This window comes from Aythya ferina, assembly GCF_964211825.1.
Source record: "Aythya ferina genome assembly, chromosome: 34".
Taxonomy (NCBI): Eukaryota; Metazoa; Chordata; class Aves; order Anseriformes; family Anatidae; genus Aythya; species Aythya ferina.
Genome location: NC_140331.1, coordinates 823,969 through 851,342, shown reverse-complemented (window position 1 = coordinate 851,342; position 27,374 = coordinate 823,969). Strand labels below are relative to the sequence as shown.

The 27,374-nt window shown below is 55.7% G+C and overlaps 2 protein-coding genes and 1 long non-coding RNA gene across 7 annotated transcripts; all 3 read right to left on the bottom strand.

Moving 5' to 3' along the window:
- Positions 1-412: 412 nt before the first annotated feature.
- Positions 413-3,240, bottom strand: LOC311425835 (uncharacterized protein). The gene is made up of 6 exons (XM_084501859.1): positions 3,138-3,240; positions 2,986-3,057; positions 2,796-2,897; positions 2,337-2,444; positions 1,692-1,839; positions 413-854 (listed from the first exon to the last, which is right to left on the bottom strand). The coding sequence occupies exons 1-6, from the start codon at positions 3,157-3,159 to the stop codon at positions 527-529; spliced, it is 780 nt and encodes a 259-aa protein (XP_084357985.1). The 5' UTR covers positions 3,160-3,240; the 3' UTR covers positions 413-526.
- Positions 3,241-3,324: 84 nt separating this feature from the next.
- LOC311425796 (uncharacterized protein) lies at positions 3,325-5,016 on the bottom strand (the record flags this gene model as incomplete). Its single annotated transcript, XM_084501807.1, has 9 exons — positions 4,921-5,016; positions 4,651-4,722; positions 4,461-4,562; positions 4,248-4,355; positions 4,096-4,167; positions 3,906-4,007; positions 3,693-3,800; positions 3,541-3,612; positions 3,325-3,452 (listed from the first exon to the last, which is right to left on the bottom strand). The coding sequence occupies exons 1-9, from the start codon at positions 4,955-4,957 to the stop codon at positions 3,325-3,327; spliced, it is 801 nt and encodes a 266-aa protein (XP_084357933.1). The 5' UTR covers positions 4,958-5,016.
- Positions 5,017-5,215: 199 nt separating this feature from the next.
- On the bottom strand, positions 5,216-10,304 carry LOC311425836. 5 transcript variants are annotated; one of them, XR_014686435.1, is made up of 5 exons: positions 9,485-10,304; positions 7,845-8,046; positions 7,655-7,769; positions 6,357-7,193; positions 5,216-5,369 (listed from the first exon to the last, which is right to left on the bottom strand). It is a non-coding gene; the product is annotated as an uncharacterized lncRNA (long non-coding RNA). The 5 variants fall into 5 exon arrangements; XR_014686437.1 differs by lacking the exon at positions 7,655-7,769 and having other exon boundaries at positions 6,357-6,699; positions 6,738-7,193; XR_014686439.1 differs by lacking the exons at positions 5,216-5,369; positions 7,655-7,769 and adding exons at positions 5,650-5,701; positions 6,010-6,084 and having other exon boundaries at positions 6,376-7,193.
- Between the last annotated feature and the right edge of the window lie 17,070 nt (positions 10,305-27,374).

Genomic DNA, 27,374 nt, shown 5'->3' with positions numbered 1-27,374 from the left:
TCATTTTGGGGTCTAAAACTTCCTTCAGAGGGCTTCCACCCTCAGTTTTAGAGCCTCATGCCTCCTATTTAGGGCCCAAACCCTTCTCATTAGGCCCCAAAGCCTTCTTCCCTTTCTGCCCCGAACCCCTCTCTTTTGGGCCCAAACCCTTCCCTTTATGGCCCAAACCTTCCCTTCAGGGCCCAAACGCTTCTCTTCAGGGCAAAAAAAACCACCAATTCTTCAGGGCACAAAACCCTTTCTGAGGGCCCAAGCCCTTGTCTTTAGGGCCCAAGCCCTTCTTCTCTTTAGGACCCAAATCCCTCTCTTCAGGGCCCATACCCTTCTTCTCTTTAGGGCCCAAGCCCTTCTCTTTAGGGCCCAGACCTAAGAATGATGGTGTCCGTGGGCATGGACACATTTCACCAGGACCCTCAGGGGTACTTCTCCATCCAAGTCCTGCTGCGTGTTCCCGGGGATTGCTGTACAGAAGAGCCGGACTGCTGTGCTGTCTTATTGGATATTTATTGAAGCTGCAGCCCGGGGCTCAGTAATTGCCCCAGGCTGCACCCCGGGGGGGCCTCCCCCAGCCCTTGAAGGAGGGTGGGGGGGGCCGTGGGGGCGGTGCCCGTGCCCATGAGGACTGGGGGGCGCTGGGCCCGTCGCGTGCCTTCCATGGTGTTTGTGGAGGGCGTGGGGGCCGCGGAGGCCGCGGAGGCCGGGCTGGTGGCAGGCGGGCAGGTCTTCCAGGCACTGCTGGTGGCCGCTGGCGTCGGGCCTGGCTCTCAGGCCTAGCACGGTGCTCTGGCCTCCTGGACGGGCTCAAGGAGCGGCCACGGCTGTCGCTCTGGGCTGCCTGGGCTGCGGCGAGGCGCCTGCGGGGACAGGAATTGCTGAGGCCGTGCTGCGGCTGCGGTGCCAGGCGGGTGCGAGGCAGCGGGGTGCAGGCACCCGGCTGTACGTGAGCTGTGGGCACGCAGTGCTCTGTGCAGAATTTGGGGCGCCATGTGCCCTGGGCTGGGATTCTGCTCCCCTCCACAACATTCCCCGGCTCGCCTCCTCCCCAGCGCCTCACCGGCCATCCTCACCTGCCTGCTCTGCACGTGCTGTCCCCCGCAGAGACAGGGGTGCATAGCTGGGCTCAGCATGGCCAGGCCCCAAAAACCACCGTCTGCCCTTCCCCAGAGCGCCTGGCAAGGACCAGCACTCAGCTCCCTGCCTGGCCCTGGCCCTGGCCCTGGCCCTGGCCCTGGCCCAACAAGGCGGCAGCCTCGGCTCACTGTTCGGTGAGGTGCTGCCCATCCGCTCTTTGGGATGTGTAATTAAACACACAAGCCCTGTCTGTGCTGAAGACACGCACGCTGGCAGCGCTCAGGTGCGGCTGTGACACATTAGATGTCACTCTCCAAGGCAAGGCCCTTTGCCTACGGCTGTCCCTGGCTCTGCTCTTGCTGCGGAAGGACCACGTTTAGCTAAGAGCAGCAACAGAAAAACTGGCTCCAGAACAGAATACCCAGGAATTAGAGGCCAGCTAAAGCAGCGGACAGCAGAAAGTTCAGAAGAGTCTGGTCAAAAACTAACTGCTCACTTCACAATACGCCAAAGACAACTGCTACCTGGCTAGCAGCAGACATATACTAATGTTAACAAAGTTAAGGAAAAGAATTTGGGAGCGGGGGAGAAGGAGAGGGAGTGTGGGAACAACAACTCACTGATTTTTCTGCCTCCAGCGCCGGATAAGCACGCAGCAGGCAACTGTCACAAGCAGGAGGGGAACCAAGAATGCCGCAGCGCCTTCTATGCAGTAACTTCGGAAATTTGGGGGCTCTGCAGTGTTTGCATTGTTCTCCCCATCCACGCCTGGAAGAACAATTGTGGACATTGCTGTGTCCTGTGCACTACCGGGAATTCAGGAGCACAGGAGAGCCAGTGAGGCAGTGCCCCATCTGCACTGGGTCAGGGCATCACTCTGGGCCGCGCTACACCGGAGGGAGGGGTCCCGTTTCCCAGCGTCTGCTCCATGGGTTTCACATGGCCTCGTTCCCTCAAGTGCAAAGTTGCAAAATCCCTGGGAGCGGGGTGCGCTGGGAGGTGACCCCTCTCTAACCACAGCCACAGAGCTTTGTGAGCGTCTCTCCGCTGCACTGCTGTCACATGCTGTCACAGCCCAGGGCAGACAGCCATCCCCAGGGAGCCACTCCTGCCTTCCTCTGCAACACTTGCTGCCTACTGACACTCTGGGCTTTGGCTGCTGCCATGAGGTGCAAGAGCAAGAGGTGCAAGGTAACAGGGCAAGAACCTGCACGCGCATGCTGGTTCTGCTTGGTGACAGCGGATGGCCAAGAAACAGCCTTTACCTGGGGTGGCAGTTGCCCGCATTGCCTCTGTTCCTTTGTCAGAGAGGGGCAGCGTGCGACTGCTTCCTTGCCAAAGCGCGTCCTTCGGCACAGTCTGACTGTCTGTCCCTTGAGAAAGAAAGCAGGACAGTGGGAATGTAAGTAACTGCTCCTCCTTGAACCATATTGTGGGCACAATTACAAGCAAACGCCCATTGCTGCTGGCTGGATACCAATGTTTGCACGCAACAGCTCGGACCAGTAATGGTAATGCTGGGCTAGAGGCTGCCCCTGGGACCAGGCTGGACCCACAAGCGGCAGCAGGGGCGCTCGGCCATCTCTGGGGCTCAGCAGTGCCTGCTAGGTGTGAAACGGAGTGTCTCCGTTCTGACCCATCCCTTCCTGCTGTGCAGGTTACGGTGCGTCCACACACGGATCAGCTTCTCAAGACTTATGGCGCACAGAGTGAAATATACCCACCAGGTGCTGCCTTCGCTAACTCCTTTCTGATTTTCTCTAAGATGTGAGACGACGCTGGGGAAGGTTTTATTCTTCCAGCTTCATCCTTTGCTCTTAGAGGACCTGAACAGAAAGCAGCAAGAGCACTTTGGCACCAGTGCAATTTGGAGACCAGGGAGTTGTTTGTGAAGTCAGGGGAATGACTACCCACCCCTGGGAGACCAGCTGGGCTCCAGCGCAGGAAGCAGCCGAGGATCTGGCAAAGCCCTCCGTGGGGACGCTTCTGCAAGTAAAGACCCGTGAGAACTTTGTGTCACATCAACACCTACATCAGTAGCTCTATGGCCAAGAAACAGCCTTTACCTGGTGTGGCAGTTGCCCGCATTGCCTCTGTTCCTTTGCCAGAGAGCGGCAGCGTGCGACCGCTTAATTTCCAAAGCACCTCCTTCGGCACAGTCTCTCTAACCATCCCTTTAGAAAGAAAGCGGGACACTGATTATAAGGAACTGCTCCTCCTTTCGAGGATGGTATCTTTGGAAGGTAGTGCTTCTCACTGTGTGAGTGAAATATACCCACCAGGTGCTGCCTTCGCTAACTCCTTTCTGATTTCCTCTACGATGTCAGAGGACGCTGGGGAAGGTTTTATTCTTCCAGCTTCATCCTTTGCTCTTAGAGGACCTGAACAGAAAGCAGCAAGAGCACTTTGGCACCAGTGCAATTTGGAGACCAGGGAGTTGTTTGTGAAGTCAGGGGAATGACTACCCACCCCTGGGAGACCAGCTGGGCTCCAGCGCAGGAAGCAGCCGAGGATCTGGCAAAGCCCTCCGTGGGGACGCTTCTGCAAGTAAAGACCCGTGAGAACTTTGTGTCACATCAACACCTACATCAGTAGCTCTATGGCCAAGAAACAGCCTTTACCTGGTGTGGCAGTTGCCCGCATTGCCTCTGTTCCTTTGCCAGAGAGCGGCAGCGTGCGACCGCTTAATTTCCAAAGCACCTCCTTCGGCACAGTCTCTCTAACCATCCCTTTAGAAAGAAAGCGGGACACTGATTATAAGGAACTGCTCCTCCTTTCGAGGATGGTATCTTTGGAAGGTAGTGCTTCTCACTGTGTGAGTGAAATATACCCACCAGGTGCTGCCTTCGCTAACTCCTTTATGATTTCCTCTACGATGTCAGAGGACGCTGGGGAAGGTTTTATTCTTCCAGCTTCATCCTTTGCTCTTAGAGGACCTGAACAGAAAGCAGCAAGAGCACTTTGGCACCAGTGCAATTTGGAGACCAGGGAGTTGTTTGTGAAGTCAGGGGAATGACTACCCACCCCTGGGAGACCAGCTGGGCTCCAGCGCAGGAAGCAGCCGAGGATCTGGCAAAGCCCTCCGTGGGGACGCTTCTGCAAGTAAAGACCCGTGAGAACTTTGTGTCACATCAACACCTACATCAGTAGCTCTATGGCCAAGAAACAGCCTTTACCTGGTGTGGCAGTTGCCCGCATTGCCTCTGTTCCTTTGCCAGAGAGCGGCAGCGTGCGACCGCTTAATTTCCAAAGCACCTCCTTCGGCACAGTCTCTCTAACCATCCCTTTAGAAAGAAAGCGGGACACTGATTATAAGGAACTGCTCCTCCTTTCGAGGATGGTATCTTTGGAAGGTAGTGCTTCTCACTGTGTGAGTGAAATATACCCACCAGGTGCTGCCTTCGCTAACTCCTTTATGATTTCCTCTACGATGTCAGAGGACGCTGGGGAAGGTTTTATTCTTCCAGCTTCATCCTTTGCTCTTAGAGGACCTGAACAGAAAGCAGCAAGAGCACTTTGGCACCAGTGCAATTTGGAGACCAGGGAGTTGTTTGTGAAGTCAGGGGAATGACTACCCACCCCTGGGAGACCAGCTGGGCTCCAGCGCAGGAAGCAGCCGAGGATCTGGCAAAGCCCTCCGTGGGGACGCTTCTGCAAGCAAAGACCTGTGAGAACTTTCTGTCCCATCGCCATCTACATCGATAGCTCAGTAGGAGAGCATACCAGGGGTCGTGCCTTGACAGGGCACACACACGTGCCAGTCTGTACCCTGCCACCTGCAGAGATGCTTGGCTGACCTTTGGGCTTTGAGCTGGCAGCTCTCAAAGGAAATCAAAAGCCACAACTTACCCACGCCATCTCCCAGAGCTACTGTCCTGGAACCCATCTGGGAACCTGCATCACCTTTGCCTTCGGTCCCATCTGTAAACACAAGAGGATAGAGCCCCTCCCGTGAACTGCATCAATATACATACTCCTTCTGACCAGAGTGACAACTCAACCTCAAGGTGCCTGCTGGCTCTGCAGCACCTACATGCTCCTTCCTTCCCCTGACTGACCAGGCGGATTAACCTCAGGCTCGTGGACCACACCAAGCTGAGGTGTTGAGTAGCCAGAGCCTGCAAGAACTCCTTAATGAAGCACAGAAGAGAAACATTCCCCTCGCATGGTGCGATCTGCCTCCTCCTGAGTGAGCTGCAGCGACTGGAGGGGGCTCAGGCAATGATGAGGGACCCAGGCACGAGCCCAGATTTCCAAAGCCACAAAGGGGCCTGCTGAGCTGTAGGCTCTCTCTCGGCCTCTTCCCAAATCCTCTCTCGAGGCCGTGCGCAACACCCCACAGGGACCACGCCGACAAAGATGTGGCCCCTCAGGTCTTTCTTACGGGAAGATGTCTGCTGGGCACAAAGGAACCCCCACGCAGGGGGAGCCTGCAGACCCCAGGAAAAACGATCACCCATGTTTGTCATGGAGCAGCCCGCTGGCCAGTGAGCAGCTGAACCCTTGCTGAGCTAGCTCAACAAAGCGTTAGCAAATAGCAAGGAAATGAACACTGACAACTTACCACCTGTGGGAGCCATACTGGCAGGCTCAGGAGCAGGATTCCACGGAGGCACTTCACCAATACTGCCTGTGGGCACAAGTGGGATCAGACACAGGGAAGGGGAGCTTCCATTGCCTCTCGGGGCCTGCCTCCTCCTCAGTGACTGGGAGGCACTGGCAAAAGAGGTCAGGCAATGACGTGGCCCAAATAGGAAGAAAAGCCTGGGTTCTCCCCTCTCTGTGGAGAGGGGCAGGGGTGGCATCTCTCCAAGTGAAGAAATACTCAGGGCTCATTTGTGCAAGCCCCCTCAAGGCACAAACCCACTTGGAAGACCCTCAAGAAACTATTACAGCACAGTAGCCATCTTCCTTCAAGGAAGCCCACTCACAACTCACCTCGGGGATCCTCCTGAGGCTCCAAACCAGGATCCAGCTGAGAAGCTGGATATGGAGAACCAACCTTGTCATCATCTAAAAGCAAGCAGAGACGAGAGAAGTTCCCATGGCATGCTGTGCATTGACTGAGGGGGCTGAGGCTTCTCGGCCTCAGCGCCGCTCCCGGCCCCCCCGGCAGGAAAAGACCCCTCAGCAGCCACGGCCCCACCATGCCACCCTGCGCGGCTTCTGCCTCCTGCCTGCCCCCTGCCCGCGGTGCCCGCCCGGCCCTGCTGCTATCCCGGCCCCGGCCCCTCCATCAATATGCGTGCCGCGCAGCACCATGCCGCCCAGGCTTTGGTGTTGGCCCCGGCCCTGTCCACCCACCTGCTCCCGGTGGTCGCCATGGCGCAGCCTGGGCACCCCGGGCACACAGGGCCACCAGGAGGAGGAAGAGGAGGCAGGCACGGGCCGTGGCTCCCCACACTCGCACCATGCTTCCACCACCACCGCTGCAGCTGCAGCTAGTGCTGCCGTCAGGACCGGTGCGCAGCAGTGCCTGTGGCCCGGCCCAGCATCACAATGGGGTGTCGGGACCTCACGGCCCAGCACTGCATCACCCAGAGGTGCTGTGACCTTGCAGCCCTCACGGTGTCACGGAGCAGCGTTGGACCTCACGGTCCTCGCAGAGTCACGGAGCAGCGTTGGGACCTCATGGCCCTCGCAGTGTCACGGCGCACCGCTGGGACCTCATGGCCCTCGCAGCGTCACGGAGAGGTGTAGTGACCTCACGGCTTGGCACAGTGTCACAGCAGAGTTCCGCAGATATTCTGCACCTCTGCTCACGCTTCTTGCTCAGAGGTTTTCAGGTGAAACTCTTGTTTTACCCGATTTCCAGTGGTGATTTATCTGGATGCAGAATCTGTCTTTGAGACCTAATGATTCCCTAAATTGCCAAGGTGATGGCATTCACGCTCTGCGGGTGTCAACTCGCAGGCTGGCAGCCAGTTGGAAGAGTTGACACGGTGTCTGCGGGCTTCGAAGGGCGCTTTCCTTTGCGAAGGAAGACACAGTGAGAAATGTGGCTGGGTTTTGCTCCTTTTGTTGAACCTCTTCTCTCTTCTTCCCCGCCTCTGAATGCGGCCATTACTTCCAAGGGGCTGACCAGTCTCCCAGCGCGGTTGTAAAAGCAGCAGCACACTCATCTGTGATGACCAGAGAAACCAGTGATGATGTTGATGTGCACCACTCGGTCATAAATAATGACAGTAAGCGTCTTGTGCTGCACAGTCACCATCCCAGTTCCAGCACAGCTGTCCCACTACGTGCACTGCTGTCCCAGTACCAGCAGCGCTGCCCCACCAAGCTGTACTAGTACCAGCAGCATGGCCCCAGTAAGAGCATCACCACCCGACTACCAACATCACCGTCCCACTTCCAGTACCACCTCCAGCACCTTGATTGCCCCCAGCTCCAGTACTGGTATCCCCATGGGGCCCCAGCACCACTACTGGCATCTCTGTCCAGGACTGCTAGCAGCATCCCCAACTTGCTGCCAGCACGCACAGCACCAGCATCCCCACCCCGTGCTGGTATTGGCAACTCCAGCCCCAGCAGCACCAGCCCCAGCATCCCCCAGCCCACCACGAGCACCCCAGACACGCACCTCCTGGGGACCCTTACAGACAGCCACACCATTGGCTCCCCATCACAGCTCCACGGTACCAGTGGCGGTACCACAGGCCCCGCTTCCACCACAGAAGGGAGCAGCATTTGCACCCCTGCAAAAGACAGGAGGTGGAAAACAACCAAAGAAAGGAAACCCTAATAACCTGAAAGTACCCCAAGCTACTCACACCCGTCTCCAGCGCCTGCTTGCTGCCCCCATCCCTGGAGCGATGCTGATGCTGTACCACCTGCAGAGATTGGCTTGGCTGACATTTGGGCTCTGCAGCACCTAGATACTCCTTCCTTCCGCTTAATTACCTGGCGGATTGCCCTGAGGCTCGTGGACCACACCACGCTGAGGTATTGAGTAGCCAGTGCCTGCGACAACTGCTGCAATCAAACACAGAAGAGAAACATTCCCCTCGCATGGTGTGATCTACCTCTTCCTTAGTGACCTGCAGCGACTGGAAGGGGCTCAGGCAATGATGAGGGACCTAGGCATGAGCCAGAGCCAAAACTCACCGATTTTGCTGCCTCCGATGCTGCATAAGCATGCAGCAGGCAACTGCTGCAAGCAGGAGGGGAACCAAGAATGCCGCAGCGCCTTCTATGCAGTAACTTCGGAAATTTGGGGGCTCTGCAGTGTTGGCATTGTTCTCCCCATCCACGCCTGGAAGAACAATTGTGGACATTGCTGTGTCCTCTGCACTCCTGGTAATCCCACAGGAGGTCTGACATTGCCAGGAAGTGTTCTTTTTCATTTGGGTAGCATCTCTGAGCAAGTGAAAATCCTCAGGCCGCAATGCTTCCTGAGGTTCAGCAGAAGCTGCGGAATCTGACAAAGTCACTGCAACTCAGTGCACATGGAGCCTCCCTGTTGACTCTCAGCTTTGTTTTTCCTCCATCCTTTGTTTTCCCTGCCATAATGCCGAGAGTCCCACGTCTCAGGTTTGCTCCCCCTGCTCTCTGGAGTTCTAAAAGTTCTTAGGTACTTGCCCACCTTCACTGCTCGAAGCACACTTGGAGCCTGAGGGACAAAACTGAACAAAAATCAGGAGCCCTGGAGAGCCAGTGAGGCAGTGCCCCATCTGCACTGGGTCAGGGCATCACTCTGGGCCGCAGTACACCGGAGGGTGGGGTCCCGTTTCCCAGTGTCTGCTCCATGGGCTTCACATGGCCTCTTTCCCCCAAAAGCAAAGTTCCAGAATCCCTGGGAATGGGATTTGGCCATGCCCCACAGAGAGCCCCTGCACCCCACCATAAATGTTTGTTCAGTGTCTTTTGTGTTATAAAAACAAGGAGTTCTGGCCCCCTGCTGTGTCTCTGTCCCAGCAGTAGAGGGCTTGGAATTGGATGCTTCCATCTCCGGGTGGTCTGGAAGCACGGACCAGAACCTCCCAGCCCGTAACTTCTGAGCTGTAGGCTCTCTCTCGGCCTCTTCCCAAATCCTCTCTCGAGGCCGGCCAGCAGCAGGGTTCAGCTCTGCCAGGCCCACCCACAAAGCCCCTCTCTTCCCACCCGGCCTGGAAACCAGCACCCAGCTGCAAACACACACTCCTCTCGGGCCAAGAGCAGCCTCCTGCTTCCTTAGGCCTTCTAAATGCTGCCAAATAACGTGTGTCTGCATGTGTGTGCCTGGTGTGTCTGCGTGGCAACAGAAGGGAGCTTGAGGGACTTGAGGCTAGCCATGGAGGAGCCGAAGGTTCTGCTTGGATCGAAGCAACCCCCGGCTCAAAACTGAGATCTCGTTGGAGAGGCCCCGCTGTCCCCAGAACTACTTTCCTCCAAGGCTTGAGCCCCCAAGGGAACAGGGATGTGGATCACTCACCTCTTTTGCCACCTCTGACGGCGTTCTTGCAGCTCTGAGCAATCAAAGCTCGGCTCACTGTGGATTGGGCGTCGGCGTCGGGAGCCTGGGTTTGAGCTCTGGTGGCTGAGGATGCAGTGTCAGCCTACATCCGGGTGGTCTGGCTCTGATAGGATAAGGGCACAGCTCCAAGGACAAAGGTTTGAACTTTGGCATTTTCTGCTTCTTGGGCGGACTGGCTCTTTTTTGCCTTTGGCAATGGCGTGCAGGGCCTGAAGAGGAGCTTCGGTGGTTGATGTTGAGCAGAGCTGGCCTCCTGGTCCATCTCTGTCCCAGTGGGAGAGGCATCGCTGGGCTCCTTGGGCAGGCTGGCTCTCTTACCTACGGGCAGCGGCGTTGAGAGCCTGGGCAGGAGCTTTGCTTCTTGAAGTTGCGCAGAGCTGGCCCCCTGGTGTATCTGTGTCCCAGAAACAGAGGGGTCGCTGGGCTCTTTGGGCAGGCTGGCACTCACACGTACAGCGCACGGCGTCGGGAGCCTGGGTTTGAGCTTTGGCATTTGCAGTTTTGAAGAGCTGGCCCCCTGGTCCGTCTGTGTCCCAGTAGTAGCGGTGTCGTCGCTGGGCTCCTGAGGCATGCTGCCCTCTGAGCTCGGCAGGGACAGCATGGACACGATGGGTGTTTCTAGCGTGCCTGGGGCTTTCTGAGATTCGGGGCGCTTCACTCGCTCCGTCTCTGGCAGGGCTTCCAGGCTGGATAGCTTCCTGACTTCAGGAGGGGCCTTTGCTGCTTTTTGGCCCTTGCTCTTCTGCTGTTTTGCAGATTTTTCAGCCTTTGCCCGGCCCCGGTCGGGCAAACATGGGGACACGAGGGGGACGTGGGACACGTGGGTACATGGGGAGGGATGTGGGGACATGGGGGGGTGTTATAAGTTGCCCCCTTAATTAATTTTCAGAGAGCACTGTATTAATCATAGAAAGGAATTTATTGAGTAAGCAAGCAGCAAGCAAAACAGCGCTGGGCGGCCGGGGAGTCTCGGATCCGCCAACGGCGCGCACCTCACCCCCGCCAGGGTCCCTTCTTATAGCTTGGTAATTCCGGGATTACGCAGCACATCCAGGTATGTTCTGCGACTGCGCGCACTGTTGCTAGGCGGTCGTGTCTGTCCCTCTGGTGGTCGTGAAGATGAAGGCCGTAGTCTTCCTCGGTGTTGTGGTTCAACTTCTTGTTTTATTTGGTCATGTTGGCCCAGCGTGAGACAGGAAGGCAGGATGTTGCTACACTAGTTTAGCGACTTATCAGGAGGGGGTTACCTGAGCTTTGCAACAGTGTCTTTGAACAAAAGAGGCAACTGAGATGCAGAAAGAGGGAAGGGGAGGGGGTTCTCTTTTTGTTACATTAAGCAAAAGAATTTTCATAGTGTCTAGCCAAGCATTATACAGCTCCTTACTTGAGAAGGGAGCTTTCCCAACTCCCGCTCCTCAAACAGAACTCCTTGTTTTTATAATACAAAAGACAATGAACAAACATTTATGGTGTATTACACAAAGCCCTCTCTTCAGGGTCCAAGCCCTTTTTTCTCTTTAGGGTTCAAGCCCTTTTAGTGGGTTTACGTGGCAAGGCTTTGGTAGCAGGGGGCCATAGGGGTGGCTTCTGTAAGAAGGATCTAGCAGCTGCACCATGTTAGGTAAGGGCCCCACTGCTGACCAGAGCTGAGCCAATAAGCGATGTTGTTTTGTGCCTCTGTGAGAGCATATTTAAGACAGGGCCCAAAAACCGCTGCGATACACAGCAGCTGGGAGAGTGAGAGGAGTGAGGAACAGCCTTGCAGGCGCCAAGGGCAGTGCAGAAGGATGGGGAGAGGTGCTCCAGGCATGGAGCAGAAGTCCCCTGCGGCCTGTGGTGAGGCCCATGGTGAAGCAGGCTGTCCTCCTGCAGCCCATGGAGTACCACGGTGGAGCAGGGTTCCACGCTGCAGCCCGTGGAGGAGACCACGGTGGAGCAGGTGGCCCTGCACGAACGGAGGCTGCGGCCTGTGGAAGACCCCTGCCCGAGCAGATTCCAGGCTGGACCTGTAGCCCGTGGAGAGGAGCCCACGCAGGAGCAGGGGGTCTGGCAGGAGCGGCTGCCCGTGGGGGAGCCAGGTTGGAGCAGTTTGCTCCTGAGGGAAGGATCCCGTCGTACGGACCCATATCTGGAGCAGTTCTGGAAGAGCTGCTGCCTGTGGGAAGCCCACGCCGGATCAGTTCATCAAGGACTGCATCCCGTGGGAGGACCCCACAGCATAGGGGATGAGTGACCGAGAAGGAGCGGCAGAGAAGAAGTGCTGCAGACTAACCATAACCCCCATTCCCCCGTGTCCCTGCACCGCTCGGGGGGAGAGGTGGAAGAGGGTGGATGGGGGGAAGGTGCTTTTGGTTTCTTTCCTTTGTTTCTCACTTCTCTAGCTTGTTAGTAATAAGCAATAAATCTTACTGTCTCCCTATGCCGAGCCTGTTTTGCCCCTTACGATAATTACCTGGTGATCTCATTGTCCTTATCTCAACTTTGAGCCCTTTTCATCGTATTTTCTGCCCATTCCTCTTTGAGGAGGGGGAGTGAGAGAGCGGTTGTGGTGGAGCTTGGCTGCCCACTCGAGTGGAACCACCACAGCCCTTCTCTTCAGGACAAAACAAACAAACAAACAAACAGTTCTTTAGGGCCCAGACCCTTCTTCTCTTTAGGGCACAAGCCCTTCTTCTCTTTAGGGAAAAAACAAAAACAAAAACAAAAACAAAAACATTATTCCTGGCCCAAGCCCCTGTCTTTAAGGCTCAGTCTCATTTTTGGGGGCTGAATCTGCATGGTAAGCCCCAAGCCCTCCTTCAAGCTGACACAACTTTGCTCGTAGGGTATAATGAGACCTCTGAGGGAGCAAAGGCTTGTTGTAGGGCCCAAATCCTCATTTCAGGGCCCTAAACACCACGGTGGGGTCCACAGTCCCAGTTTTTGGTTTGGGATTTCAAAGTGTCCGTCTAAGCACTCACAGCCATATTTTAAGGGCCCAGACCCTCATTTTTAGGACCCCAAACCTTCTTTTAGCGTCCAGGTCCCATCTTAAGGGTCCAAGGCTCCCAGTTTCACCATCCAAAGTCTGGTGGTCTGCATTGGGCTGACATGGGAAGGGGGTGGCAGCGGGGGGTACCCCCTAATTGAAGGATAAGGGTGTCCACCATACCCCCCAGGAGCCCCGAGACCTACGTACTGGTGTGACTGGTACAGGAAAAGGATGAGTGAGGGGGACCCCAGTGCTCCCAGTGCCCCCAAACACTCCTAATGGTGCAACTGGAACCCCAGAAAGATGGACAGGGGCAATTCCAGTGCTCCCCAAGCTGGGGACAAGGCTATGATTTTGCAGTGACCTCGTGGACAGCAAGGGCAGCCTGCTAGATAAGGTGGTGGATGAAACCTTGCTGGCTACACGGCCAGAACACATGGGGCATCGCCTCCATGCTCAAAAGCCAAGCCCATGCAGCCAGCTGCAAGCTATATATTACATAGCTTCTATATAAGCACTGTAACACCTCCCTGCTGATGCCCACCCTGGACGGTACATCCAAGATGATGGAACCCAAACTGGCCAGAGCAAGGCACCCGGGACAGCAGAGGCCCCCCATTCACAATCTGAGATCCTGGACCTCTGGAAGCGTCACCTCAAAAAGTAAAACCCGAAAATGATTGGGGCGTGTGTCCCTGGTGGGAGCTGTCTCCTCGTAGGCAGGCAGAGTTTGGGGGTCAGTGGGGGCTGTTGGGGGACCCCATGGTTCTGGTCAGCACTCGGATCACTCTCCAGGTGCCCAAGTCCAAGCTGTTATGCCAGGAAGCAGAAAGACAGAGGCCAGAGGCCGTGGGACATGCTGCCCTCTCTCCACTGGGAGAGGGAAGTTTGCTGGGGAGAGGTGGAGATGCTGGCAGCTGGGCGATCCCTGCAGCTCTCAGCAGGGCTCTCGTGTTCTGTTTGGAGGCTGCTGGTGGTTGAGGTCGCTTGCTTTTTTCACATTAGCAAAACAAAGACACCAAATCAAACCAAAAACCATAGCGCTGGCAAGTTTGCTCTATTTATTTTGCTCCGAGATTGCTTTAATTTTTATTTTCTTTTTCCCCAAAGAGCTATTTTAATCGGGACATGACAAGGCAGTGCTTATAAACAAGGATTTGCACCCGGCTGACTTGGGGCAGGCGGCTGCAGATGCCAAAGGGGCAGGAATGGGACTTGTGCCGTGCAGCTTATTTCTTTCTTTACTTAAGGGAGGCATAATTAATTTGCGTTAATTTTCGTCACAGCGGCCCTTGTGGTGCCGTTCTGGATTTGTGCCCGGAGCAATACTGATGGTACACTGCTCTCTCTTTAGGGCCCAAACCCTACTTTTTTGGCCCCAAGCCCTTCTTCCCTTTATGCACCAAACCCTTCTCTTTAGGGCCAAAAGCCTCTTTTTAAGGACCAAATCCATCTCTTTAGGGCCCCAAAGCCTCTCTTTAGGGCCCAAACCCTTCTCTTCAGGACCCAAACCCTTCTCTTCAGGGGCCAAACCTCTCTCTTTCAGGCCCAAACCCCTCTATTTAGGGCTGTTATAAATGGCTCAGTCTTCAAAATAGGATTATAATCAAAGTTTATAATTTATTAAAGGAATAGAGGTAAGCAAACAGCGCTGGGTGCACCGGGCGTCTCCGCTCCACCAGGACGCACACCACTTATATCAAGTAGCTGATTTTTATGCGCCTAGACTAATACATATTCATTACTACTTCTAAAAAAAAAAAAAAAGATTATTATAATTAGCTTCCGGGATCCAGTCCCTCCTGCTGGAGCATGCGCATCAGTCTCTGGTGGTCCCTCTGGGGGTCTCTAGGGGTCTTTCATGCTGAAGGCTCGTAGTCTTCCTCTCCAAGTTTTTTTCTTGTCCTTCCCCTTTGTACTCCTTGGCAGCATGTCAAGCTTACACAGCGTCCCCTGTAAGTTTTGTCTCCTAGCCGTCCTTCAGCTTCTTTTTTTTTCTTCTCCTTAATCTCCTGGCCACCTGGCCAGATATCAGGGGCTTGCATAGTGTCCCATTCAGAAGCCGTAACAGTCACTAGTTGTTAGCAGTTGTTCTGAAACCCCCAGACATCAGAGACTTCAAAGAAAGAACATACAAACACAAATAGCTCTCTTATTGACACTTCACGAGTAGTTAAAACATTCCTCACAGGCCATTCGCAGGGACACTCCAGTCACATCTATAGCAGTGCTAAATCAACCACAAAGAAGGCAAAAAGGCTGTAACTGTTAGGAATAAGAGTTTGGAATAACAAAAGTAAATAGGCTCATGGATTTGAGGAATATTTCTGAAGATTTGATAATTTGACTATAACGAGGGGGAGACTGGGACACTGGGAGGAAAGGGAAGAAATGTTCCATACTGACACGAATCAGATGAACATATATAACAATGATGAACATATATAACAAAGGCCCAAGCCCTTCTTCGCTTTAGGGCTCAAGCCCTTCTCTTCAGGGCAAAAAAACCCTATTCTTCAGAGCCCAAGCCCTTCTCTACCGGGCCCAAACCCTCTTCTCTTTCAAGCCCAAGCCCCTCCCTTTAGCGCCCAAACCCCTCCCTTCCAGGCCCATACGCCTCCCGTCATGGCACAAGCCCTTCTCTTTACAGCTCAAACCCTTCTTCTCCTTACGCCCCAAACCCTCTCTTTAGGCCCCAAACCCTTCTTCTCTTTAGGCCCCAAACCCTTCTTCTCTTTAGGCCCTAAACCCTAAACAAACAAACAAACAAACTGTTCTTCAGGGCCCAAACCCTTCTCCTTAGGGCAAAAAAAACCCTATTATTCAGGGCCCAAGCACCTCTCTTTGGGGCTGAAGCCCTTCTCTTCAGGGCCCAAGCCCCTCTCTTTAGGGCACAGAGTCTCATTGTGGGGGGCTGAATCTCCACAGTAAGCCCCAAGCCCTCTTTGAAGTAGGCATGGCCTCGTTTGTAGGGTATAATGAGACCTCTGAGGGAGCAAGGGCTCGTTGTAGGGCCCAAATCCTCATTTCAGGGCCCCAAACACCACGGTGGGGTCCACAGTCCCAGTTTTTGGTTTGGGATTTCAAAGTGTCCGTCTGAGCACTCACAGCCACGTTTTAAGGGCCCAGACCCTCATTTTTAGGACCCCAAACCTTCTTTTAGCGTCCAGGTCCCATCTTAAGGGTCCAAGGCTCCCAGTTTCACCATCCAAACTCTGTCGGTCAGCACTGGGGTGACGTGACAAGGGGGTGGCAGCGGGGGGTACCCCCTAATTGAAGGATAAGGGTGTCCACCGTACCTCCCAGGAGCCCCGAGACCTACCTACTGGTGTGACTGGTACAGGAAAAGGATGAGTGAGGGGGACCCCAGTGCACCCAGTGCCCCCAAACACTCCTAATGGTGCAACTGGAGCACCATTAGCCTTCATTTTGGAACCCAAAGCCACATTTGAGTGTTCACATCCCCATTGTAATGGCCCAAAGCTTTCTCTAAGGATCCAAACCCCAAACTGCTTTACAGAGCCCAGTGAATCAGTTTGAAGATCAAAGCATCTGTTTTACTATCAAAATATCAAGTTTGGATCCAGATCCTGCTTTTTATGGCCCAAAGACTAGAATTTTTTAAATCAGTGTTATTTCCAGTCTCCTATACCTCATTTTGGGGTCTAAAACTTCCTTCAGAGGGCTTCCACCCTCAGTTTTAGAGCCTCATGCCTCCTATTTAGGGCCCAAACCCTTCTCATTAGGCCCCAAAGCCTTCTTCCCTTTCTGCCCCGAACCCCTCTCTTTTGGGCCCAAACCCTTCCCTTTATGGCCCAAACCTTCCCTTCAGGGCCCAAACGCTTCTCTTCAGGGCAAAAAAAACCACCAATTCTTCAGGGCACAAAACCCTTTCTGAGGGCCCAAGCCCTTGTCTTTAGGGCCCAAGCCCTTCTTCTCTTTAGGACCCAAATCCCTCTCTTCAGGGCCCATACCCTTCTTCTCTTTAGGGCCCAAGCCCTTCTCTTTAGGGCCCAGACCTAAGAATGATGGTGTCCGTGGGCATGGACACATTTCACCAGGACCCTCAGGGGTACTTCTCCATCCAAGTCCTGCTGCGTGTTCCCGGGGATTGCTGTACAGAAGAGCCGGACTGCTGTGCTGTCTTATTGGATATTTATTGAAGCTGCAGCCCGGGGCTCAGTAATTGCCCCAGGCTGCACCCCGGGGGGGCCTCCCCCAGCCCTTGAAGGAGGGTGGGGGGGGCCGTGGGGGCGGTGCCCGTGCCCATGAGGACTGGGGGGCGCTGGGCCCGTCGCGTGCCTTCCATGGTGTTTGTGGAGGGCGTGGGGGCCGCGGAGGCCGCGGAGGCCGGGCTGGTGGCAGGCGGGCAGGTCTTCCAGGCACTGCTGGTGGCCGCTGGCGTCGGGCCTGGCTCTCAGGCCTAGCACGGTGCTCTGGCCTCCTGGACGGGCTCAAGGAGCGGCCACGGCTGTCGCTCTGGGCTGCCTGGGCTGCGGCGAGGCGCCTGCGGGGACAGGAATTGCTGAGGCCGTGCTGCGGCTGCGGTGCCAGGCGGGTGCGAGGCAGCGGGGTGCAGGCACCCGGCTGTACGTGAGCTGTGGGCACGCAGTGCTCTGTGCAGAATTTGGGGCGCCATGTGCCCTGGGCTGGGATTCTGCTCCCCTCCACAACATTCCCCGGCTCGCCTCCTCCCCAGCGCCTCACCGGCCATCCTCACCTGCCTGCTCTGCACGTGCTGTCCCCCGCAGAGACAGGGGTGCATAGCTGGGCTCAGCATGGCCAGGCCCCAAAAACCACCGTCTGCCCTTCCCCAGAGCGCCTGGCAAGGACCAGCACTCAGCTCCCTGCCTGGCCCTGGCCCTGGCCCTGGCCCTGGCCCTGGCCCAACAAGGCGGCAGCCTCGGCTCACTGTTCGGTGAGGTGCTGCCCATCCGCTCTTTGGGATGTGTAATTAAACACACAAGCCCTGTCTGTGCTGAAGACACGCACGCTGGCAGCGCTCAGGTGCGGCTGTGACACATTAGATGTCACTCTCCAAGGCAAGGCCCTTTGCCTACGGCTGTCCCTGGCTCTGCTCTTGCTGCGGAAGGACCACGTTTAGCTAAGAGCAGCAACAGAAAAACTGGCTCCAGAACAGAATACCCAGGAATTAGAGGCCAGCTAAAGCAGCGGACAGCAGAAAGTTCAGAAGAGTCTGGTCAAAAACTAACTGCTCACTTCACAATACGCCAAAGACAACTGCTACCTGGCTAGCAGCAGACATATACTAATGTTAACAAAGTTAAGGAAAAGAATTTGGGAGCGGGGGAGAAGGAGAGGGAGTGTGGGAACAACAACTCACTGATTTTTCTGCCTCCAGCGCCGGATAAGCACGCAGCAGGCAACTGCCACAAGCAGGAGGGGAACCAAGAATGCCGCAGCGCCTTCTATGCAGTAACTTCGGAAATTTGGGGGCTCTGCAGTGTTTGCATTGTTCTCCCCATCCACGCCTGGAAGAACAATTGTGGACATTGCTGTGTCCTGTGCACTACCGGGAATTCAGGAGCACAGGAGAGCCAGTGAGGCAGTGCCCCATCTGCACTGGGTCAGGGCATCACTCTGGGCCGCGCTACACCGGAGGGAGGGGTCCCGTTTCCCAGCGTCTGCTCCATGGGTTTCACATGGCCTCGTTCCCTCAAGTGCAAAGTTGCAAAATCCCTGGGAGCGGGGTGCGCTGGGAGGTGACCCCTCTCTAACCACAGCCACAGAGCTTTGTGAGCGTCTCTCCGCTGCACTGCTGTCACATGCTGTCACAGCCCAGGGCAGACAGCCATCCCCAGGGAGCCACTCCTGCCTTCCTCTGCAACACTTGCTGCCTACTGACACTCTGGGCTTTGGCTGCTGCCATGAGGTGCAAGAGCAAGAGGTGCAAGGTAACAGGGCAAGAACCTGCACGCGCATGCTGGTTCTGCTTGGTGACAGCGGATGGCCAAGAAACAGCCTTTACCTGGGGTGGCAGTTGCCCGCATTGCCTCTGTTCCTTTGTCAGAGAGGGGCAGCGTGCGACTGCTTCCTTGCCAAAGCGCGTCCTTCGGCACAGTCTGACTGTCTGTCCCTTGAGAAAGAAAGCAGGACAGTGGGAATGTAAGTAACTGCTCCTCCTTGAACCATATTGTGGGCACAATTACAAGCAAACGCCCATTGCTGCTGGCTGGATACCAATGTTTGCACGCAACAGCTCGGACCAGTAATGGTAATGCTGGGCTAGAGGCTGCCCCTGGGACCAGGCTGGACCCACAAGCGGCAGCAGGGGCGCTCGGCCATCTCTGGGGCTCAGCAGTGCCTGCTAGGTGTGAAACGGAGTGTCTCCGTTCTGACCCATCCCTTCCTGCTGTGCAGGTTACGGTGCGTCCACACACGGATCAGCTTCTCAAGACTTATGGCGCACAGAGTGAAATATACCCACCAGGTGCTGCCTTCGCTAACTCCTTTCTGATTTTCTCTAAGATGTGAGACGACGCTGGGGAAGGTTTTATTCTTCCAGCTTCATCCTTTGCTCTTAGAGGACCTGAACAGAAAGCAGCAAGAGCACTTTGGCACCAGTGCAATTTGGAGACCAGGGAGTTGTTTGTGAAGTCAGGGGAATGACTACCCACCCCTGGGAGACCAGCTGGGCTCCAGCGCAGGAAGCAGCCGAGGATCTGGCAAAGCCCTCCGTGGGGACGCTTCTGCAAGTAAAGACCCGTGAGAACTTTGTGTCACATCAACACCTACATCAGTAGCTCTATGGCCAAGAAACAGCCTTTACCTGGTGTGGCAGTTGCCCGCATTGCCTCTGTTCCTTTGCCAGAGAGCGGCAGCGTGCGACCGCTTAATTTCCAAAGCACCTCCTTCGGCACAGTCTCTCTAACCATCCCTTTAGAAAGAAAGCGGGACACTGATTATAAGGAACTGCTCCTCCTTTCGAGGATGGTATCTTTGGAAGGTAGTGCTTCTCACTGTGTGAGTGAAATATACCCACCAGGTGCTGCCTTCGCTAACTCCTTTATGATTTCCTCTACGATGTCAGAGGACGCTGGGGAAGGTTTTATTCTTCCAGCTTCATCCTTTGCTCTTAGAGGACCTGAACAGAAAGCAGCAAGAGCACTTTGGCACCAGTGCAATTTGGAGACCAGGGAGTTGTTTGTGAAGTCAGGGGAATGACTACCCACCCCTGGGAGACCAGCTGGGCTCCAGCGCAGGAAGCAGCCGAGGATCTGGCAAAGCCCTCCGTGGGGACGCTTCTGCAAGTAAAGACCCGTGAGAACTTTGTGTCACATCAACACCTACATCAGTAGCTCTATGGCCAAGAAACAGCCTTTACCTGGTGTGGCAGTTGCCCGCATTGCCTCTGTTCCTTTGCCAGAGAGCGGCAGCGTGCGACCGCTTAATTTCCAAAGCACCTCCTTCGGCACAGTCTCTCTAACCATCCCTTTAGAAAGAAAGCGGGACACTGATTATAAGGAACTGCTCCTCCTTTCGAGGATGGTATCTTTGGAAGGTAGTGCTTCTCACTGTGTGAGTGAAATATACCCACCAGGTGCTGCCTTCGCTAACTCCTTTATGATTTCCTCTACGATGTCAGAGGACGCTGGGGAAGGTTTTATTCTTCCAGCTTCATCCTTTGCTCTTAGAGGACCTGAACAGAAAGCAGCAAGAGCACTTTGGCACCAGTGCAATTTGGAGACCAGGGAGTTGTTTGTGAAGTCAGGGGAATGACTACCCACCCCTGGGAGACCAGCTGGGCTCCAGCGCAGGAAGCAGCCGAGGATCTGGCAAAGCCCTCCGTGGGGACGCTTCTGCAAGCAAAGACCTGTGAGAACTTTCTGTCCCATCGCCATCTACATCGATAGCTCAGTAGGAGAGCATACCAGGGGTCGTGCCTTGACAGGGCACACACACGTGCCAGTCTGTACCCTGCCACCTGCAGAGATGCTTGGCTGACCTTTGGGCTTTGAGCTGGCAGCTCTCAAAGGAAATCAAAAGCCACAACTTACCCACGCCATCTCCCAGAGCTACTGTCCTGGAACCCATCTGGGAACCTGCATCACCTTTGCCTTCGGTCCCATCTGTAAACACAAGAGGATAGAGCCCCTCCCGTGAACTGCATCAATATACATACTCCTTCTGACCAGAGTGACAACTCAACCTCAAGGTGCCTGCTGGCTCTGCAGCACCTACATGCTCCTTCCTTCCCCTGACTGACCAGGCGGATTAACCTCAGGCTCGTGGACCACACCAAGCTGAGGTGTTGAGTAGCCAGAGCCTGCAAGAACTCCTTAATGAAGCACAGAAGAGAAACATTCCCCTCGCATGGTGCGATCTGCCTCCTCCTGAGTGAGCTGCAGCGACTGGAGGGGGCTCAGGCAATGATGAGGGACCCAGGCACGAGCCCAGATTTCCAAAGCCACAAAGGGGCCTGCTGAGCTGTAGGCTCTCTCTCGGCCTCTTCCCAAATCCTCTCTCGAGGCCGTGCGCAACACCCCACAGGGACCACGCCGACAAAGATGTGGCCCCTCAGGTCTTTCTTACGGGAAGATGTCTGCTGGGCACAAAGGAACCCCCACGCAGGGGGAGCCTGCAGACCCCAGGAAAAACGATCACCCATGTTTGTCATGGAGCAGCCCGCTGGCCAGTGAGCAGCTGAACCCTTGCTGAGCTAGCTCAACAAAGCATTAGCAAATAGCAAGGAAATGAACACTGACAACTTACCACCTGTGGGAGCCATACTGGCAGGCTCAGGAGCAGGATTCCACGGAGGCACTTCACCAATACTGCCTGTGGGCACAAGTGGGATCAGACACAGGGAAGGGGAGCTTCCATTGCCTCTCGGGGCCTGCCTCCTCCTCAGTGACTGGGAGGCACTGGCAAAAGAGGTCAGACAATGACGTGGCCCAAATAGGAAGAAAAGCCTGGGTTCTCCCCTCTCTGTGGAGAGGGGCAGGGGTGGCATCTCTCCAAGTGAAGAAATACTCAGGGCTCATTTGTGCAAGCCCCCTCAAGGCACAAACCCACTTGGAAGACCCTCAAGAAACTATTACAGCACAGTAGCCATCTTCCTTCAAGGAAGCCCACTCACAACTCACCTCGGGGATCCTCCTGAGGCTCCAAACCAGGATCCAGCTGAGAAGCTGGATATGGAGAACCAACCTTGTCATCATCTAAAAGCAAGCAGAGACGAGAGAAGTTCCCATGGCATGCTGTGCATTGACTGAGGGGGCTGAGGCTTCTCGGCCTCAGCGCCGCTCCCGGCCCCCCCGGCAGGAAAAGACCCCTCAGCAGCCACGGCCCCACCATGCCACCCTGCGCGGCTTCTGCCTCCTGCCTGCCCCCTGCCCGCGGTGCCCGCCCGGCCCTGCTGCTATCCCGGCCCCGGCCCCTCCATCAATATGCGTGCCGCGCAGCACCATGCCGCCCAGGCTTTGGTGTTGGCCCCGGCCCTGTCCACCCACCTGCTCCCGGTGGTCGCCATGGCGCAGCCTGGGCACCCCGGGCACACAGGGCCACCAGGAGGAGGAAGAGGAGGCAGGCACGGGCCGTGGCTCCCCACACTCGCACCATGCTTCCACCACCACCGCTGCAGCTGCAGCTAGTGCTGCCGTCAGGACCGGTGCGCAGCAGTGCCTGTGGCCCGGCCCAGCATCACAATGGGGTGTCGGGACCTCACGGCCCAGCACTGCATCACCCAGAGGTGCTGTGACCTTGCAGCCCTCACGGTGTCACGGAGCAGCGTTGGACCTCACGGTCCTCGCAGAGTCACGGAGCAGCGTTGGGACCTCATGGCCCTCGCAGTGTCACGGCGCACCGCTGGGACCTCATGGCCCTCGCAGCGTCACGGAGAGGTGTAGTGACCTCACGGCTTGGCACAGTGTCACAGCAGAGTTCCGCAGATATTCTGCACCTCTGCTCACGCTTCTTGCTCAGAGGTTTTCAGGTGAAACTCTTGTTTTACCCGATTTCCAGTGGTGATTTATCTGGATGCAGAATCTGTCTTTGAGACCTAATGATTCCCTAAATTGCCAAGGTGATGGCATTCACGCTCTGCGGGTGTCAACTCGCAGGCTGGCAGCCAGTTGGAAGAGTTGACACGGTGTCTGCGGGCTTCGAAGGGCGCTTTCCTTTGCGAAGGAAGACACAGTGAGAAATGTGGCTGGGTTTTGCTCCTTTTGTTGAACCTCTTCTCTCTTCTTCCCCGCCTCTGAATGCGGCCATTACTTCCAAGGGGCTGACCAGTCTCCCAGCGCGGTTGTAAAAGCAGCAGCACACTCATCTGTGATGACCAGAGAAACCAGTGATGATGTTGATGTGCACCACTCGGTCATAAATAATGACAGTAAGCGTCTTGTGCTGCACAGTCACCATCCCAGTTCCAGCACAGCTGTCCCACTACGTGCACTGCTGTCCCAGTACCAGCAGCGCTGCCCCACCAAGCTGTACTAGTACCAGCAGCATGGCCCCAGTAAGAGCATCACCACCCGACTACCAACATCACCGTCCCACTTCCAGTACCACCTCCAGCACCTTGATTGCCCCCAGCTCCAGTACTGGTATCCCCATGGGGCCCCAGCACCACTACTGGCATCTCTGTCCAGGACTGCTAGCAGCATCCCCAACTTGCTGCCAGCACGCACAGCACCAGCATCCCCACCCCGTGCTGGTATTGGCAACTCCAGCCCCAGCAGCACCAGCCCCAGCATCCCCCAGCCCACCACGAGCACCCCAGACACGCACCTCCTGGGGACCCTTACAGACAGCCACACCATTGGCTCCCCATCACAGCTCCACGGTACCAGTGGCGGTACCACAGGCCCCGCTTCCACCACAGAAGGGAGCAGCATTTGCACCCCTGCAAAAGACAGGAGGTGGAAAACAACCAAAGAAAGGAAACCCTAATAACCTGAAAGTACCCCAAGCTACTCACACCCATCTCCAGCGCCTGCTTGCTGCCCCCATCCCTGGAGCGATGCTGATGCTGTACCACCTGCAGAGATTGGCTTGGCTGACATTTGGGCTCTGCAGCACCTAGATACTCCTTCCTTCCGCTTAATTACCTGGCGGATTGCCCTGAGGCTCGTGGACCACACCACGCTGAGGTATTGAGTAGCCAGTGCCTGCGACAACTGCTGCAATCAAACACAGAAGAGAAACATTCCCCTCGCATGGTGTGATCTACCTCTTCCTTAGTGACCTGCAGCGACTGGAAGGGGCTCAGGCAATGATGAGGGACCTAGGCATGAGCCAGAGCCAAAACTCACCGATTTTGCTGCCTCCGATGCTGCATAAGCATGCAGCAGGCACCTGCTGCAAGCAGGAGGGGAACCAAGAATGCCGCAGCGCCTTCTATGCAGTAACTTCGGAAATTTGGGGGCTCTGCAGTGTTGGCATTGTTCTCCCCATCCACGCCTGGAAGAACAATTGTGGACATTGCTGTGTCCTCTGCACTCCTGGTAATCCCACAGGAGGTCTGACATTGCCAGGAAGTGTTCTTTTTCATTTGGGTAGCATCTCTGAGCAAGTGAAAATCCTCAGGCCGCAATGCTTCCTGAGGTTCAGCAGAAGCTGCGGAATCTGACAAAGTCACTGCAACTCAGTGCACATGGAGCCTCCCTGTTGACTCTCAGCTTTGTTTTTCCTCCATCCTTTGTTTTCCCTGCCATAATGCCGAGAGTCCCACGTCTCAGGTTTGCTCCCCCTGCTCTCTGGAGTTCTAAAAGTTCTTAGGTACTTGCCCACCTTCACTGCTCGAAGCACACTTGGAGCCTGAGGGACAAAACTGAACAAAAATCAGGAGCCCTGGAGAGCCAGTGAGGCAGTGCCCCATCTGCACTGGGTCAGGGCATCACTCTGGGCCGCAGTACACCGGAGGGTGGGGTCCCGTTTCCCAGTGTCTGCTCCATGGGCTTCACATGGCCTCTTTCCCCCAAAAGCAAAGTTCCAGAATCCCTGGGAATGGGATTTGGCCATGCCCCACAGAGAGCCCCTGCACCCCACCATAAATGTTTGTTCAGTGTCTTTTGTGTTATAAAAACAAGGAGTTCTGGCCCCCTGCTGTGTCTCTGTCCCAGCAGTAGAGGGCTTGGAATTGGATGCTTCCATCTCCGGGTGGTCTGGAAGCACGGACCAGAACCTCCCAGCCCGTAACTTCTGAGCTGTAGGCTCTCTCTCGGCCTCTTCCCAAATCCTCTCTCGAGGCCGGCCAGCAGCAGGGTTCAGCTCTGCCAGGCCCACCCACAAAGCCCCTCTCTTCCCACCCGGCCTGGAAACCAGCACCCAGCTGCAAACACACACTCCTCTCGGGCCAAGAGCAGCCTCCTGCTTCCTTAGGCCTTCTAAATGCTGCCAAATAACGTGTGTCTGCATGTGTGTGCCTGGTGTGTCTGCGTGGCAACAGAAGGGAGCTTGAGGAACTTGAGGCTAGCCATGGAGGAGCCGAAGGTTCTGCTTGGATCGAAGCAACCCCCGGCTCAAAACTGAGATCTCGTTGGAGAGGCCCCGCTGTCCCCAGAACTACTTTCCTCCAAGGCTTGAGCCCCCAAGGGAACAGGGATGTGGATCACTCACCTCTTTTGCCACCTCTGACGGCGTTCTTGCAGCTCTGAGCAATCAAAGCTCGGCTCACTGTGGATTGGGCGTCGGCGTCGGGAGCCTGGGTTTGAGCTCTGGTGGCTGAGGATGCAGTGTCAGCCTACATCCGGGTGGTCTGGCTCTGATAGGATAAGGGCACAGCTCCAAGGACAAAGGTTTGAACTTTGGCATTTTCTGCTTCTTGGGCGGACTGGCTCTTTTTTGCCTTTGGCAATGGCGTGCAGGGCCTGAAGAGGAGCTTCGGTGGTTGATATTGAGCAGAGCTGGCCTCCTGGTCCATCTCTGTCCCAGTGGGAGAGGCATCGCTGGGCTCCTTGGGCAGGCTGGCTCTCTTACCTACGGGCAGCGGCGTTGAGAGCCTGGGCAGGAGCTTTGCTTCTTGAAGTTGCGCAGAGCTGGCCCCCTGGTGTATCTGTGTCCCAGAAACAGAGGGGTCGCTGGGCTCTTTGGGCAGGCTGGCACTCACACGTACAGCGCACGGCGTCAGGAGCCTGGGTTTGAGCTTTGGCATTTGCAGTTTTGAAGAGCTGGCCCCCTGGTCCGTCTGTGTCCCAGTAGTAGCGGTGTCGTCGCTGGGCTCCTGAGGCATGCTGCCCTCTGAGCTCGGCAGGGACAGCATGGACACGATGGGTGTTTCTAGCGTGCCTGGGGCTTTCTGAGATTCGGGGCGCTTCACTCGCTCCGTCTCTGGCAGGGCTTCCAGGCTGGATAGCTTCCTGACTTCAGGAGGGGCCTTTGCTGCTTTTTGGCCCTTGCTCTTCTGCTGTTTTGCAGATTTTTCAGCCTTTGCCCGGCCCCGGTCGGGCAAACATGGGGACACGAGGGGGACGTGGGACACGTGGGTACATGGGGAGGGATGTGGGGACATGGGGGGGTGTTATAAGTTGCCCCCTTAATTAATTTTCAGAGAGCACTGTATTAATCATAGAAAGGAATTTATTGAGTAAGCAAGCAGCAAGCAAAACAGCGCTGGGCGGCCGGGGAGTCTCGGATCCGCCAACGGCGCGCACCTCACCCCCGCCAGGGTCCCTTCTTATAGCTTGGTAATTCCGGGATTACGCAGCACATCCTGGTATGTTCTGCGCCTGCGCGCACTGTTGCTAGGCGGTCGTGTCTGTCCCTCTGGTGGTCGTGAAGATGAAGGCCGTAGTCTTCCTCGGTGTTGTGGTTCAACTTCTTGTTTTATTTGGTCATGTTGGCCCAGCGTGAGACAGGAAGGCAGGATGTTGCTACACTAGTTTAGCGACTTATCAGGAGGGGGTTACCTGAGCTTTGCAACAGTGTCTTTGAACAAAAGAGGCAACTGAGATGCAGAAAGAGGGAAGGGGAGGGGGTTCTCTTTTTGTTACATTAAGCAAAAGAATTTTCATAGTGTCTAGCCAAGCATTATACAGCTCCTTACTTGAGAAGGGAGCTTTCCCAACTCCCGCTCCTCAAACAGAACTCCTTGTTTTTATAATACAAAAGACAATGAACAAACATTTATGGTGTATTACACAAAGCCCTCTCTTCAGGGTCCAAGCCCTTTTTTCTCTTTAGGGTTCAAGCCCTTTTAGTGGGTTTACGTGGCAAGGCTTTGGTAGCAGGGGGCCATAGGGGTGGCTTCTGTAAGAAGGATCTAGCAGCTGCACCATGTTAGGTAAGGGCCCCACTGCTGACCAGAGCTGAGCCAATAAGCGATGTTGTTTTGTGCCTCTGTGAGAGCATATTTAAGACAGGGCCCAAAAACCGCTGCGATACACAGCAGCTGGGAGAGTGAGAGGAGTGAGGAACAGCCTTGCAGGCGCCAAGGGCAGTGCAGAAGGATGGGGAGAGGTGCTCCAGGCATGGAGCAGAAGTCCCCTGCGGCCTGTGGTGAGGCCCATGGTGAAGCAGGCTGTCCTCCTGCAGCCCATGGAGTACCACGGTGGAGCAGGGTTCCACGCTGCAGCCCGTGGAGGAGACCACGGTGGAGCAGGTGGCCCTGCACGAACGGAGGCTGCGGCCTGTGGAAGACCCCTGCCCGAGCAGATTCCAGGCTGGACCTGTAGCCCGTGGAGAGGAGCCCACGCAGGAGCAGGGGGTCTGGCAGGAGCGGCTGCCCGTGGGGGAGCCAGGTTGGAGCAGTTTGCTCCTGAGGGAAGGATCCCGTCGTACGGACCCATATCTGGAGCAGTTCTGGAAGAGCTGCTGCCTGTGGGAAGCCCACGCCGGATCAGTTCATCAAGGACTGCATCCCGTGGGAGGACCCCACAGCATAGGGGATGAGTGACCGAGAAGGAGCGGCAGAGA